This window comes from Oryzias latipes, chromosome 24 (assembly GCF_002234675.1).
Source record: "Oryzias latipes chromosome 24, ASM223467v1".
NCBI lineage: Eukaryota > Metazoa > Chordata > Actinopteri > Beloniformes > Adrianichthyidae > Oryzias > Oryzias latipes.
In genome coordinates this window covers 7,786,701-7,802,886 of record NC_019882.2, presented here as the reverse complement: position 1 = coordinate 7,802,886, position 16,186 = coordinate 7,786,701, and the positions used below count along the sequence as shown (strand labels likewise).

The window sequence follows — 16,186 nt, the reverse complement described above, 5'->3', positions numbered from 1 at the left end:
GAACGTTTTGGTAGAGGAGTTTGAGAAAAAGTGATCCTTACCTCGCAGGGTGGTCTTGAGGTTGACTTTGGCTTGGCGGTGGAGGTCCTCCACGCAGGACGGCCTGCTGCCCGGCAGGAAGACGTTTTCCTGCTGGTGCCAAGGAGCCGTGTAGTGTACCGTCCATTTGCTCTCCTCATCCAGGTTTGACACAGCTGCAGAGACACAACAGCTTGATAAGGACATTTCTTTCCATCCTAAGGTGTCCTTGGAGTCTTCCGGAAACATTGAGGAATATCACTTATCCCACCAAGAGTAGAGTTATGGCACTTGGAGCATCCGTTTCTCCATATAAGATAAACCAAAAGTTTGTGGGAAAGACTGCAGAGTTTTGTGAGTGTTCACACCCTCAAGAGTACACTTCTCTGAGACATCACAACCAGCAGACAACACATGTGGGAGGGATAAACTATTCAAGCAAACATTTTTCAATAAAAATGAGTTTTTTCTGAATACCAAAGCCACTTCAAATGTCTCATTTTCAGATATTCATCAAATTTTTTGTTGGAAAAAAGCACAAGAAGTCCAGATGAAACAGAGAATCTGTCACTTCTTTTCAGTAAAATCCTCCTAAAATTCTAAAATGAGTCTTTTTACCAAACATCATGAACTCCAGAAACCAAATCCCTGATCTTACCGAGTGATTGTAACCACGCCGCAGTAGGTGATCGAGGATGCAGGACTACTTCCATTTAAGCAGAAAAATGTTTGACCATTACCGCATGTCTGTTGGACTGAAATAAAGGCAGAAGTCCGGATGAAAAAGGAGGAAGGGGCTGGGCGGTGGCTCTAGATGGAGGTGCGAGGAGTGTTTTTGTTGGAGGGGTTCTCCTTTTCTTCACAGGTGCAAATGAGCCACAGAAAGTGTGTGAAAGTGTGACGGGGGATGATGGGGACTAGCAATCATTTGGGCCATGGGGGCCTGAAAATGTGAAGGGGGCGGTGGTGGACAGCAAGCATTTCTTAAAAGATTTTTCCTGAAAAAAATATTTTAAAAAAAGTTTAAAATTAACCAGTTAGATTCAGATAAAAAGGCTTTTGGAGCCAACTTTTCTAACTAAAACTGCAGGCACCTACAAATTTCACAGACAATTTGTGAATGATTAGCAGCTTTTCTGCTGAGGACTGTTGTGTTTTTGTTAGTTTCTTAAGGGTTGTGTTGTGTATTTGTATTATAACTTTAGAAGTAGATTGCTAACAGTGTCATGTGTTTCCAGAATATATCATAGCTGCAACATCTTTAATTCCTTTGCAACCACTAGATGGCTTGTTACACAATCAAGCATGTTACCATTCACTTCAATGTAAAAGGACTCTGTGTTTAATTATTTTTTCATTTGTTTGGTTGAAATTGATTTGTTTCAAGCATTGCCTAAAAGGAATTGGAAGGAACCAAACTTAAAGTTGAATTTATGCAAAAATATAAACGCTTTTATATCATATTTAACAACTAAATAGGGAACAAATTGGGTCTTGGCCAGGGTGGGTCTTACTGACATGTGCCCGAATCTAACACACCTCAGCTGCTGTTCAACTGTTTGTCCTAAATGTGCAGATTTTTCGACTTAAGGGGTTCAATGTCATCATATTTGATTACAAGTAAGGACATCCATAAACCTGAAGAAAATGTCCTTAGAATAGACCAAATCATTGGGTCACATGACCACCGTCTTTTTTTTTTTTGTTCCTCAGTCGATGGTTATGGCCAATGGGTTAATTGGTCTGATCAGAGCAACCAAGCATGACAAATGGACGGATTAAAAGCCGTCAGCTAAGAAGCAAATCATAACTGTTGCACCAAGTTGCACTAACATTCTACAACTACTGAATTAATTTACAAGTAACCAATCCCAATTAGATCCAAGACCACATCCTCACCCCAAATGCTTGCACGTTCTACTTCACTGATGAGTTCATAAGGTAATCATTGGACTTCTGTCACTATCAATATAGCCTCCACCGACACCAAAATAAACACCTATACTGTCCCCTTAACACTCTTTTAAAAATCATTGGTGGATATCAAACTCCTGCTGTCCATCTAGATGTGCCGTCATTGGTTCAGACAGGAAGTCATTGAGTTTGTGCCCCTTTCTTCTACACATCTCCTTTTTATTGGATTCTTAATGTGTGTGTTTGTTTCTTACTCTAAATGCCATGTGACAATCCTACATTAAGTCTAATTGTGAACTTGTGATTTGAAATCGAATCCTATCCTAACCGTGATATCCAGCTTGACACCTGCCTAAAGACAGTTAATGAACAGAGAAAACACACAGATTCTGACAAAACAAACAATTTAAACCATAAAAATTCATTTCAAGACATGATTGTGAGAAAGAAATCAAGTTAGTTCTAACCACAGACACCCCCCCCTCCCCTACCAGTCTAACCATGGCGCTTGAATAGACCTCATGAGACTATAGGCAGACCAAGGACATAGGGACTATGGACACAAAGCTGGTATTGTCCCTCTGCACCAGTCCTGACAAAAACCCAGCAGCTTTTCCACAGAGTCTCAGACCCTCTGGACTCTGGTGTGCAGGTCCTTTCAGAAGTTCACTAATCCCTGTGCGCATTAGTGTCGCAGGCAAAAGGAGACTTCTAAAGAGCAGGTTCGAAGACGCGTCAGAGCTTTAAACTACAAAGGCTGCTCAGAAAACTCCCATAAACATGCATGTAAAACCCAACTGGAGTGTTAGCTGACGATGTCCGCATCCGTCGCAGTCAGCCTTTGCTATTTACCAACAAACAAATGGCTTTTCAAGGGGAAAAAACCCCTAAAAAAATTATCTTTGCTATTTAAAAAAAAATGATTCTGTGATTAAAAAAACAAAGAAACCCCTGATAATTGAGTTTTCTTTTGACCAATAATGCTCAAACTTAAGGTTTGCATAAACGTAAATATTTGTGAGGACAGATATGTCCTTAACAAGAGGGAAACGCTGATATAACAATTACAGGTATCAACTCAGACAGGAGTGGAGCTCACAAACACAAGCTATAAATACACCTTTATAGTCTCCACAAGCTGCTTACACTTACTCCTCACGTGTTTAATACACAACCATTGATAAAAACAACACACTCGCATCAGGGATTTATTAGCATTAGTTTATCCACAATCGATTTACGCGATGAGCTGATTTTAATACATAAAGAATGTACCCTAAGAGGTGTTAATTGTCTAACAAGCTAAAGCTTTTGGCTCCACCTGTTGTCACTTTTATTATTATTGAAAGGCCTTCAGTGTTGGGACTGGTTGGCTTTGACTGCCGGTTACCTGGTAACAGACTGCAACACAAGATGAGGATCAGTAGAGGCAGAAGCACAACAAAAACACATGAGGAATATTTTAAAAATCCCATTAAAAATAGTTGATCTGCAAAGACATTTACAACAGAAAAAAGTATCAACTAATCAAATCCTGTTTTTTTTAAACCACGATTTAATGCTATTTAATGACGTGGGCAGGTCTAATACACCTACAGAACACTATTTCTTTAAAACAGACCAGAAGCAACTTACCCTTTCTTTTAAAGTACTTAATTATAGACTTTAACGAGGTCCCGATAAACACCATTTTCCCGGCTGGCTGAAAATAATTCACTTTTTTAAAAAAATAAAAAAAAAATAAAAAAGAAGTAAGGCACAAAAACCTGACTAATCCGATGCAAAGAAAGGAGTTGGGCCGCTCACATCCTCACTCTGAGACAGCCGGTGAGTGAGCGCATCCCAGCGTCTACTACGCTGATAATGCTGCTATGTCACACACACACACACACACACACACACACACACACACACACACAAAGCCAAAACTCCTCCCTCAGGCAGTCCAGTCCTGGGAGATGTTTGCACACACAAACAGTGCAGGGAGGGTGTGGGACAGGCCTTTCTGCACTCTTCTGGCTGCTGGTTTCCTCTCATCTCACTACATTTATTTAATATGAGAAATTCTTGACAGCAACCAATTCCTGTTAACATATTTGCCTCCAAAAATCATGCATCTAATCAAAGTGTTAATGCTGATCAACCACGCTAACTAATCTCAGAAGGATGCAGCTTCAGCCTGGATGGAGAAACAACAGGACAAAAATGCAGAAACTGGTCCGTTTTCATGCTTTGCAGCAAAATATTTTTAATAATTCTTCACTTTTTAAAAATCGAACCATCATTAAGACCCCCTTTGTCCACGCACAGACACTGAAACCATGCTGCATAAAAATAGACCACATTCAATCCTCCCATTGTCCCATCAGCTAACAATCTATCACACACACACCAGAGCGCCAGCCTATTTAAACGGAGGGAGGGGGCGGCCCTCCTTTTGGGACCGTATTTCATTTCAGGCTCCCTGATAAAAGGACGGAGACACAGTGTGCAACAAAAGCTTGAATGGGGCTGCAAGTAATGGTTGATTTTAGGGGTAAAAAGGTTTTCTGCCCCATCAACACTGACGTTTTGGTCCAAATGAGGACTTTGAATTTCATTTCAAATGTCATTTTTGCATAATATTAATATTAATGCAGTAAAATCATAAGATATGACAAATTATTTTAATAATAAGATAGTATTAATAAGATTCATTAAGTAATTTATCCCATTAAGCTGCTATTTTAATGTTAATGGACTTGCTTTTTTGGAATGAAATTATATAAACAATGAATGTCAGCCAATTTAAAAACTATCACTAATACAGAAATCGGAGCATCTGCAACACCTCAGAGACGCACAAACTTTTTTGTTTATCCTGCTTGCAAAGCAGCAGTGATGAGTGACATTTTAACTGTACACACTTTTATCATAACTGTTGACTAAAAAAAAGAGTTTTTGTGTCCTGTCTTCAGTAAATAAAAGTTAAAATGTCATTTTTGTATCGACCACCATGTTTTAAAAATCCAAAGAAAAACACATTTTCATGCATCCCTAGTTTTTCTGCATCAAGAGTTAATTAAATGTACTATGTTTAGATAAAACATTTAAATTACCTGAGCAGAAGGTGTATTTTCTGTTTCTAAAGATAATTATCAAAACTAATTGGATTTAATTAAAGAAAATTCCACTTGACTTGAATCCTCAGCTGTCATACTCAGCTGCTCCGCTTGGCACGTGTACAGTATTAGTGTAATCAATGCAGACACAAGCTTAAGCAGCAGCTCTCATTAAAAAGCGTATTGTTCTCTGATCCATGCGAACCAGCATGCATGCAGGCCAGACAGGCAGGTCAACATCTCTATCTGCTGCAGCCTCAAATCTAGGACACCCTTCTGGATTAGGGATATCCATTCAGCCATACCTTCATCCTCTAAAGAGAGGAAGACCCCAAACACCATCAATCTTTCATCTGTTTTGGCTCTGAGCAGATCTCTAAGGAGACCCTCAATGCACATGTGGTATTTATTTGAAATAATATTGATTTATTCTGATAAATGACCACAGAACAGGACTAAATACTTTTGTGTGCAACATATTATAAGAGAAATGTAGAATTATAGGCTATAAAGGACCTAAATGTATCATCTTATGCAACTTTAAAAATGTATTTTATTAAATTTTACAAGCTCATACCACTTAATGCACACAAAACTGAAAAGAGAAAAGTTTTTGAATATTAATATGAAGTCAGAATTCTACATTGATTGATATTCTGACATTACTTATAAATCCCCTCCCAAACTGTTCTTTTACTGCTACACTGAGTATCGCTGCCAAAAGAATAAATCAACTTCAATTTGCAAGTCCAAATCCAATCTTTCAATGCAATGCAAAAAAGATAATTATTTGCATTTTAAAGTAATTTAATTTGGTTCAAGAGCAACATGTTTTGCCTAACTAGTGAAACAAATTAAACTTAAATGGAATAATTCATAACTAGATCACACTGCTACTGGGAATTATTATTTCGCAACTAACTAAAAACAAAAAATAATTTCAGTAAAATTGATTAAAAGAAGATTTTCTAAGTAATGTCTGTATCAATTAATGAGTTCTTAAAGTGCAGCCCTACACATTCTGAGACAAAAACTCACTATAGGAGTTTAAACCTTTTTAATCTAGAAACGTAAATATATTTTGCTACCAATTTTTTTGCTTTGAACCAAATTTGAGTTTTTCACTATTAAGTATGGAATGTTTGTAAAATAGATACAATGGAGTCTATGGACTCTATGGACAGTCATGCAGGACAGACGACTATACTCATCCTCAAGGGGACACTTGGTTCTCTGGTTTTCATAATATATAAATAAAAGTCCAAATTTTGCAGAGAAACTAATTTCTGTTATGCAGATTTAACTTTTTTTATTTTCAATATAATAATCCATGGCAGCAAGCAATTTTGTGAATAAAATAGAAAAGGAATTAGGTTTTCAGGCCAAAAATAAAGAGAAGAGTAAAATCAAAGTTATTAATGAGGGTCGGCTGCTCCTCCTGATTCTAAAGTGTTTTTATCCTCACGCTGCTTTTTTCACACCCCATTTGGATTTCCCCGTCAACCACGCCAAAGCAGCTGCACAATGTCTGCCACATAAACTCTGCTCCCCCAACCAAACCAAACATTCCGTGGACTTTCTCTGTTCAGCAATTTCCAGGTAAACACCTTTAAAATGCAGGTAAATATGGATAGATAAATAATTAATAGTTTAAGAACATAATCTGTTTTAACAGTTTTAGCTAATTATATCTGCATAACTGAACAAAAACGAATAATTAAAAAATAAAAATAATATACTATAAAATTCATCGCTCTTTTTTCTCTCTAAATGAAATGAATCTATTCATCCCTCTGTAAATGAATACTGAAAAACTGGATTGGAACTGGATCGCTTTGGTGTTTGCACTGAGCAGACAATGAATAATAGATTAGAAAAAGCCATGGAAGGGAGTCTCTGAAAATGTTAGGCTGCATCTGTAAAGGTGGAATGAATAACAACATAATCCTAATCAATGCAATGAAAAAAGCAGAAAGATGTAAAAATATAAATAAATAAATAAATAAAGAATCAAGTTCTGTTTCAAAGGGTCTAAAGTTTTAATCGATATACTTTTGTGCTTTTCTGAATAAATCGAAGCAAAATACTTAACTTTATTTTTCCCCCAGCTTTTTCCCAAAATGCATCGAAGGTTTTGAAATAATAATTCTCAAAGTTTAGCCGTCCTCTTTTTCTTTTTTTTTTTTGTTTGTTCAGGAACAAAACAGTTGTTCTGCTCCAAACACAAACTCCTAAAAAGAAAGCAGTTCAAAGCAAAGTTCAACTTTGAACTTTCCACTGAACAAAGGGCGATTTTCCCTCCAACGACACAAAGTGACCCAAAACAAGCGGGGAAAGCACTTTTAGGCACTGATGACTTTAGCATGTGGTGAAGTTCCCATGCAGCACACATCATGCTCAGAATTCTCACAGTTGTTTGGTGATCTGTGACCAAAAAAATAGACCCAACTTTCTTTTCCGTTTCTGTTGACTCATCAAATGGAAGCTTCTGGGTAACTTCAAAAAATCGTTAAAAAAGCATTTGTCAGTCACTGATTCTGCATGTTCTTCCACTTAAAAAGATGATAGAGCTCTGTAATGTTCATCATAGCTACAACTCAGAATTTAAAATAAGAATCCACTTCAATACTTCAAAAAGGCTTGAGAAATTGGACTCTCTTTACAGCAGCATGTGAAGTCAGGGTGAGTCCCAGCATGCCGTGCACCTACTTACACATCCCAAACACGATCAGAGCTCTTTGCATGTGTTCTTTCAAGAGCGTGCAGGTGCATGAAGCCTTGATGTGGTGAGAACAATCCTGTAAAATCTTCAAACGTGTTTCTTTTCTTCACACAATGCTAATGCAGGGGGGGGGGGGGGGGGGGAATAGACGTGAACAAAGGCATAAACACTTTGAAAATGCATCATGTGATGTGGCTGAAACTGAGATGCAAGGCAGTGAAAGAGCAACAGGAAATCATAGAATCACAGGGTGGAAACGTCAGAGAGGGGATGCAGGGATGCAATACGACATCCACAAAAACCCCTAGGTTTAATCAAAATCGTGGTAACACACAGATTTAAAGAGGCACAAATGCTAAAGTCCAGCAGGATGGGCGGCCTTGCCTGATTTACTCTCCTGCAGCACCCTCTCCACAAAATGTCTGACATTTAACCCTAAATTAAAAAAAAGTTGGTTGAGACTAAATAGATCTCCTGCAAAAAAAAATCTTAACTTTAGAGCAAAAGATGCTTCAAAAAAAGATGCCAAGAGGGCAAAATACGACTTGACTGAAGAAAGAAACTTTAGTGGGTCACGTCAAAATAACTTTTTAAAATGTGCACGCCTTCAATGCTGAGGCTTAACTGCTCTGCGCCCACAAAAGAGCCGATTTATATGGATGGTCTTTTGAAGGAGGTGGCAGTTTAGTGGCTAACGTCACATTTTATGCCCTCTTTAAAGTGGGATTTGTAGCAAACACTTGATGTTCTCCATGGAGACACAGTTTTAAATCTATTGCAAACGGATGCCACCGGCCGGTCTGCTCAATGAAGCTGTTCAACCAAACCCCACTTGTGCTTGGAAACAGTTTGCATGCTTAGGATTTTCCCTCTCAAGAGTTTTAAGGCTACGAAATTTAGTGCATTTTCCCTCAGACCAACATTTGCAATCAGAAGAAGTGAAAAAACTAGAAAACAGAGGAGTTAAAGTCAGCTTTTTGTGTTTGTAAAATATGTCGGTGCAGTAAAGAGGTAAAGGCCTCGAATATAATTATTGGAGGTTACCGGTGAGCTAAATCAACAGTTTTCTGTGGGTCTTTAAAAGATTCCCTTTCTTCCATGTTCTACACATCATCAGGATTAAGGTGGGGCACAAGACTGACAAGATCTGAAAACCGACTCCCCACAAATAAAAAAAATAAAAAAAAGGCTCCCTCGATCCTGGAACTGTAACCCGAGGACCGACCCCCGCCCGCCTGCAGAGCACACTGGGATCCATTAGCATCCAGCCACTTCGTCTCCACTCACATTGACCCCCAGCCCCTCTGGTTCTCAGTGGTCCCTCCTAGGAGCAGACATATCAATGACCACTTGTGTTTACGAGGAGAAAGTAAATATGAGCCATTTTCCACCTCAGAATCCACGCAAGATGTGTATTCATGCCACATTTGTCTGGATTCAGACAACCAGTGCATCTGATAGCTCCGCTATGAGCTTCAACCCTACGAATGAATGCTTTTAAAAACCAAACAAACACTCTTTAGCCATTTTAAAGGTGTTTAAACACGTGTGGTTCATGCAGGCACGCTCACACCTCTCTCTTTGCACGTCCAAACACTGCGATGGCTGCCAGCCAGCCTCTCTGACCTACATTTCAACAGCAGGTTTGTCTGCTCGTCTCCCCTCAGGGACTCTGTGAGAGCGCCTTTCCTCCTTCATAGCATCACACAATCATTAAAGCTATTCTGTCATTACATTTACATCCAAACGCCATAACTCTGTCCTCATTAACACAGATCCAATCAATGCAACATAAAAAGCAATTCACAATTTATCTGAAAGAACAATGCTGGAAAAAAAGACACCAATGGGTTTTTTATTGGTCCAAACACAATCTTAACCTAACTTCTGTATTTTTCTGTTTAATGAATTGTAAGATGTTCTCACAGATTACTTAAATTTAGAAAACATGCCGTATTTTTTAAAGTATACTTTTTCACAGTTTTTCCAGGGGTGCAACATATACTCAGAAGTGACCTGTATGCAAATTTTTTATAACATATACAGCTTATCCCACACATGACAGGAGCGTCTGGTTTATGTACACTTTTTTGGACAAACGTTGAGTATTGAATTTGAAGCGCGTCGAAAAACCAGGCAGTGAAAGCAAATTTGACACGTGAATCGCAAGTGCTACTTATACTTCGGAGGGATTTTTATTAAATTTTTTTCTTCTTCATTATGCATTTTATGGCTCCTGCAACTTATACTCCAGTGCGACCTATACGCTGGAAAACTGTTCTTTTTTTTTTTTTTTTTTACTCCAACCATGAATAATGCGGGAATTAAAGGGAAAATGAACAAACTGAGCTACCGTATTTTCCGGACTATAAGTCGCCCTTTTTTTCATAGTTTGGCAAGGGGTGCGACTTATACTCCGCAGCGACTTATATTAGAAATAAATTGAAATAAATACATTGTTAACCCTCCTGTTATGTTCATTTGTGAGGAACAGAGATGATGTTCCTGGCTAAATTTGATGTATGAGGTATGTTAAGTGTTAAGAGTATGTTAAGTGACTCAGAGAATCAGCAAACCTTTTTTTACAGTAAGATCTTGAAGGCTAACAACATAATATTCTATTTTCCAATGATTTCATAGATTCAGAAATGCAATAAAAATGACAACTGTTTCTACAAATACAGGATGAAAACAGAGTATTAGTTGGCCAATGATGCTTCATGAAAAGAATAAATAAATAAGCTTGAGAAAAAATTACTGTGAAATTATTAGATAAACAGTCTGCTATGATTGTGTCATATAAGGTTGTGAAAGTTAAAATGCGACTTATAGTCCAGTGCGACTTATCTGTGTTTTTTTCTACTTTATAATGCATTTTTGGGCAGGTGCGACTTATACTCCGGTGCGACTTATAGTCCGGAAAATACGGTACTTTAGGTTGAGTGCCTCCAGGAGCAGAAAAGCATTAAGCCACCTATAGACATCTAAGTTACAGACAGAAAAAAACTATTTTAACCAATGTTACACAACCCAAGGGTTTAAGCAAATCAGCTGAAATGTGGAATGAGCCATTTTCTTCTATACAGTATTTAAACCCACAGACCCACTTCTCTGCTCTGCTTTTTCCTGCAGTATCAGGCTGATTATGATGTTTAAGGGGAGAAAGTTGGATTGCAAAAAAATATCATTGAATCTAAGAGCAATAAGAGACACGCCCCACTGATCAATGGTTACAAATTTCGGAAGCAAAGCAGACGATCAGTCTCGCCTGGGGAGGGGGACGACTGGAGGGATGGAGACTGAATCGGATGCAAGCGTTGGTGGCTGCTATCGACTGCTGTTGTCAACTAGTTATTTTACAATGCATTACTAATTTTAGCTGCAAATCCTCTCTAAACAGACTCTAAACAAACAGACAAATAATACATTTAGTGTGGAGAGCACATGAGAACATTTCAGGGGCTGGAGCTGTTTGGTTCAGGCCAGTGATCATTTCTAACCTATGGAAACATCAATCAAGAAAAAGTTAGAAAATGTTTCAAAGGCAAACGCAGAGTCAGTTTTTTTCTGGGGAGTCCTTTTTTGGGGGGAAATGTTTAAGTAGTTCGATCTCTAACAGAGCAGAATGTTGTGGGTTCATTTTCTCTCCAATGGACCAGAAAGGTGGAGAGTTTAGCTTCGAGACGTAGCCAAAGTTAGCTTTTGCCGGGAGTTCAGAGGAATAGTTACTAGAAAGATTAGTCCATTCTCAAAAGTGCATTGTGAACGAACACAGAACCAAATGAAGGCTAAGGCTTTTTGTCTATTTTACTATCCGGATCGCATTGTGTTTTCCTTTTGTAAACTCCTGCGACTCCCTAAATGAAAAAAAAAATGGAATGGATAGGATAAAATTTACATTTCACGTAATAAGGTTTTGAATGAACCTCAACTTTCTCAGATTCTTTCTTTGGATTGGTTCTTGACACAAAGCAGATCAGGTCTGCACAATATATCGCAAATTTATCGTTACTGCAATATCAAGCTGTGCAATTTGCATATCACAAAAGACGCGAATTAATTATGCTAAAACAATCTTATGGATACTTGAAGTATTTATTTATATCCCTTTATGTATTTGACCAATCGAATGGACTCCTTTACATCATAGACCACGATCGGATGGAGCCCTTTTATGTTAGATGTTCGTCTCCAATGTAGATGTGGGTCATTTGGTGTGTAATTTTTGAACTCTTGCAGTGAAATGAAAATTGTGTTTTTGGTTGTTTTGCTCTATGTTCATGTACCGCAAGATATATCGTCATCGCAATATAAATCCCGAACATCGCATTTTGCAAGTTTTCGTCATATCATGCAGCCCCCAAGCAAATGTTAGTTAACCTCAGACAGTACTGCCATGTATAACTTTGATCTGTCCGACTCTTTGAGCTTCTCCATCTGCCAACATGGATATGTGGTTGAGATAATGTCAAACTTGATTGCACAATGACCATCGGATCAAACCCTAATTGCAGCTTTTGTCAGGACTTTACAAACGAATGTTTGAACAATACTAGACAGTGATAAACGACACCATGCAGATGGCTCATCTAATTTCACATTGAATGAGAACAGATAAAATTCGTTGAAAAATGTGTCAGTTTTATTCATGTTCCACTTGACTGACAGTAATCCCAGAGTGTCATAAGTAAAGGTCATAGTTTGCTGTAGATGAACGTCATTTATAAAAAAATCTCCATGTAAAAACTGTTAATTTCTATTTAAAGGTAACTGAGAAAGAGGTTTGTACTTTGAGGGAGACCATCCATTTGTTAGACTAGACTCTTCCAACCATAATCCCATGTTTAGACCTCGTCTGGGAAAAAAACATGACCCCCAAATCTACTTAGCCCTGCTTTCCCTCCATCTATGCCCTCATCAATCCTTCCTTCTATAAAAAAACAGCAGCCCCCCTCCTTCTCACCGTCTATCACCCCTCATGTCCCATCTGGGCATGAATGGGTAGAGGGATGGAGGCTTTAATAGAGAGAGCAGGCCCCCCCTCTGACACAATGGCTTCTTCTAATGGGCCTCGAGGGAAACTAGTATATTTCCCTTATCACATTTTCCCAAACATTAATCCAAATTAAATTCTGGTGATGTCCACTGGGTCGTTTTCAGGTAACCAATGTGTTGATAGTGAGTTGAAGACACTTGATGTTTTTCTGGATTTTTTCCTCAAATCTATGTAAAAATCTATGTAAAATGTGTAAAAATAAATAAATTCTGAAACCTTTAATTATTTTATTCTAACCCAACTTTATTGTTCAAATAGATAAAATAATTAAACAAGGCAACATTCAGCTTTTGCTCTCTTCTGCCACCTAGTGGTGAACATGAGAAACAAATCACATCCTGACATTTGAAAATTATTCATTAAAAATTGGCAGCAACACATTTTTCTCCATTAGGAAAAGGTCATGCCCCCCCCATGTGGATTCAGCGGGAGTCTTCAATTTTCCATTATCTACAACCCAATTCCCTCTAAGCAGAAAGACTCTTAAAAACTTGTTGCCATGGTGAGGAAGACAACTCAGTAACAAGACAGATTTAAGGAGGTTCTTAAAACCACTTTCTCCCCCAGTCTGCTTCACTTTCTCTTTTTTATTAATATTTTTGGGACTTGACCTTTTTTTTTGGAGGTTTGGATGGCCTTCAGGGGATTATCGACACCTCCAGCTGATTGGAGCAAAATTGGGGGCCAGAGACGAAGAGAACTGAACCTGAAATAAAAGATTAGTCCCACTTTGATAAAAATCATGTTTTTAACATGTTCTTGTGGCATGATGGAGGACATATATAAAGAAAATAAAGCTTAGAATGGCATTTTTGAGTGTTTCTTTAGTTAAATCATTGTGAAATAGGAGCAGACGCAAAAAATGCTACTGGAAAAAGTGTGTAAGTCACTACTGCAAGCCAGAAGCTCCCTACTCCTCTCCATGCTGATGCATCCACCTTTGTTTTCCTCGTCTGAGATGGTAACTGGTTCAAAACTGTACAACTGGATAAGCTTTAATATTGCTCGCCATTTTTATTTGTTTGGGGTTGTGAGGGGCTGTAAGCTAGTGGAAGAGCGCGTAACAAATGGATGATGGGAATGGGGCAGGCTTACTCCACATACTCACCCACAACTCAGAGGCAGATTTCTAATAAACTCCTGCCGCTCTACTGAAACTATGTCCAAAAGATGATCCAGGTTTTTTGATTTTGGCTAAAAATGGCATAATCATAATTAAAAGATCGATCTAAAGATGATCGGAGTAGTACTTAAAAGAAAATAGAACATATTAAACACTGATTTCTGTACTTACATTAATGCATAAGTCATTGCTTATTCTGTGTAAAAGAGCTAGTAAAAAAGGGTTTGCAGGAGACTTAGTCCTCTTTGTGAACCATACAAAGAAACTGTGAGCAAACGGGGAGAAGGAGGTCAACAGGACAAACAAGGCTGCAAATCGCAGAGGAGACAAGTAAACGCAGCATGAGTGGAAGGAAAATAGGCTCCCCTCTTGCAGCAGCTTTCATTAAAAACAAGCTGAAGGAAGTCTGCTCAGCTTGGAGTGCTTAGAAATACCTCAATCAACACCAAACTCATTTAAATATTCTGTTACTTGTGTAATGTTTGCTGCGGAACTTTTTTCAGGAAGCCAAAAAGATAAAATGTCAGTGAAGAAATGCATTTTATCTCCGAATTCGACCTCTTCCACAATCTGGGTGCTCCACAGTGCAGTGTGTTGACTTCACCACTAGGGGTCTCCCTATGCCAACTGATACGGATATGCACAAACAAAAAGGCGAACAATTTAAGGATTTAAGTCCAACCAATCACTATTTCATGTCAGACCCTCAATATTAGACATTTCTAAGAGTAGCATCATGCAGACTTCAATGATCATCTGATTATATCCTGATGCAGCAATCAATGTTGCTGCACTCATAAGGGTGAGGGGCTCTTCCTTCAATCACCTCCTCCACTCCGTTCAATCATTCCCGTCATCCTCTTCCTCTTTTTTAATCACTTCCAGTGTCCCAAAGTGAAAAGAACAGCTGAGACCCGATCGAGTTAATCAATTCAAGCTTGTTTACACTCGTTCTTAGTACAAAACTGTTTGAAATTCACTTCATTTTAGGGAAGAGTTTAAGAGGCCTTCATCTAAATTAGTTCAGACAAGGGTAAAACATGTTGACAATTATCTGGTTTTATAAGTATAAAAATAATTTATAACTTTCTTGAACTGAAAATGCAGAAAAATAAAGGAAGACATACATTTCTTTGTTTGACTGCTTTATATGAGATTGGATGAAAAATTGGTAAAAATACAAAGTATGTAAATACGTTGCTGACTTTTTTTCACTTAAAATCACTTTTATTAGAAGACTTTGCTTCATTTTTCAATTGCTACTATCCATTATTTGTTAGTTTATCAGACTTTCAGTTATTTGGTCTCTAACCCGCCATTACTAAAGTGTTCAGCAAGTCATAAGGTGAGGAAAATAAGAAAGAAGTCAAGTTTTAATAACATAGGATGCATCAACATGCGCAATACAGAAAATGTATATGAATGTGTTTTTTTTGTTCTCCGTTTGCTGGAAACTGAAAACAACGTTAGCTGCATGTCTAACTGTCAGCTATAATTCACTGTTTTTAAAACATACTTGATGGATTTTTGGGTCACAGTTTTGTTTTGGTCCGATATACAATTTGTGTATAAATTCAGAAACATCCTTTTTAATTTTGTTTTACAAAAAAGTAAAAAGGAAGAGAAACCTTTCACAGTTGTCTTGCACTATGCTTGGTGTAATGAAATAAAACTAATGATAATAGCTCCCTAACCTGCACCTTCCCTACCTGATAGACAAATTCATCTAAGAAAAGTTAGAGAGTGAAGGCAGAAAATTGAATGCTGACGAGTCTACTTAGAACAAAAAAAAAGCAGAATATCAATTTTACAGTTGAGTGACTCTAACCGACCCCTGACCCCTGAAGGTGTGTGTCATTGGCCTGCGTGTCAATCTCTGCCCCACTGTGCTTTAAACTGATAATCAGCCTCATGCTGTCGATATCTTTACCCGTCTGAAATATGATTTTGCACCTGTAACCCCAAAAGACGACGAAGATGTGAGGCCGAGGTCAACCCCCCACTCCCAGCTTCCACAGAGCTAAGTGACATTACCCTAACTGGGTTTCAGCAGCCCCCCCACCCCCCCCCCCCCCACCCCCATCCCCATAAATGCAGTCGATCCATTTCAATTGGCCTCATCCAGTAACTCTCCAAGGCCAGCCACCCTCAGGTGTTCCCCCCCTGGGAGCAGTTGGCTTGGATTGGCCGACAGCTGAACTTGCCTATACCCACTAAGGGATTATGGGGGATCCGGTTGAACACCTGCTCCA

General features: G+C 38.4%; 1 protein-coding gene across 8 annotated transcripts in view; it reads right to left on the bottom strand.

Annotated features, from left to right (window-relative positions):
- nhsl1 (NHS like 1) overlaps positions 1 to 16,186 on the bottom strand; it is an 81,798-nt gene that overhangs the window by 17,703 nt on the left and 47,909 nt on the right. For 6 of the 8 annotated variants that reach the window (XM_023953319.1, XM_023953322.1, XM_023953321.1 and 3 more), the window contains exon 2: positions 42 to 194. In XM_023953319.1, coding sequence (XP_023809087.1) covers positions 42 to 194 — 153 coding nt within the window. Of the gene's footprint in view, positions 1 to 41; positions 195 to 676; positions 775 to 3,567; positions 3,765 to 16,186 lie in introns of those variants that run through there. The other 2 variants (XM_023953324.1, XM_023953325.1) reach the window with 2 other exon arrangements.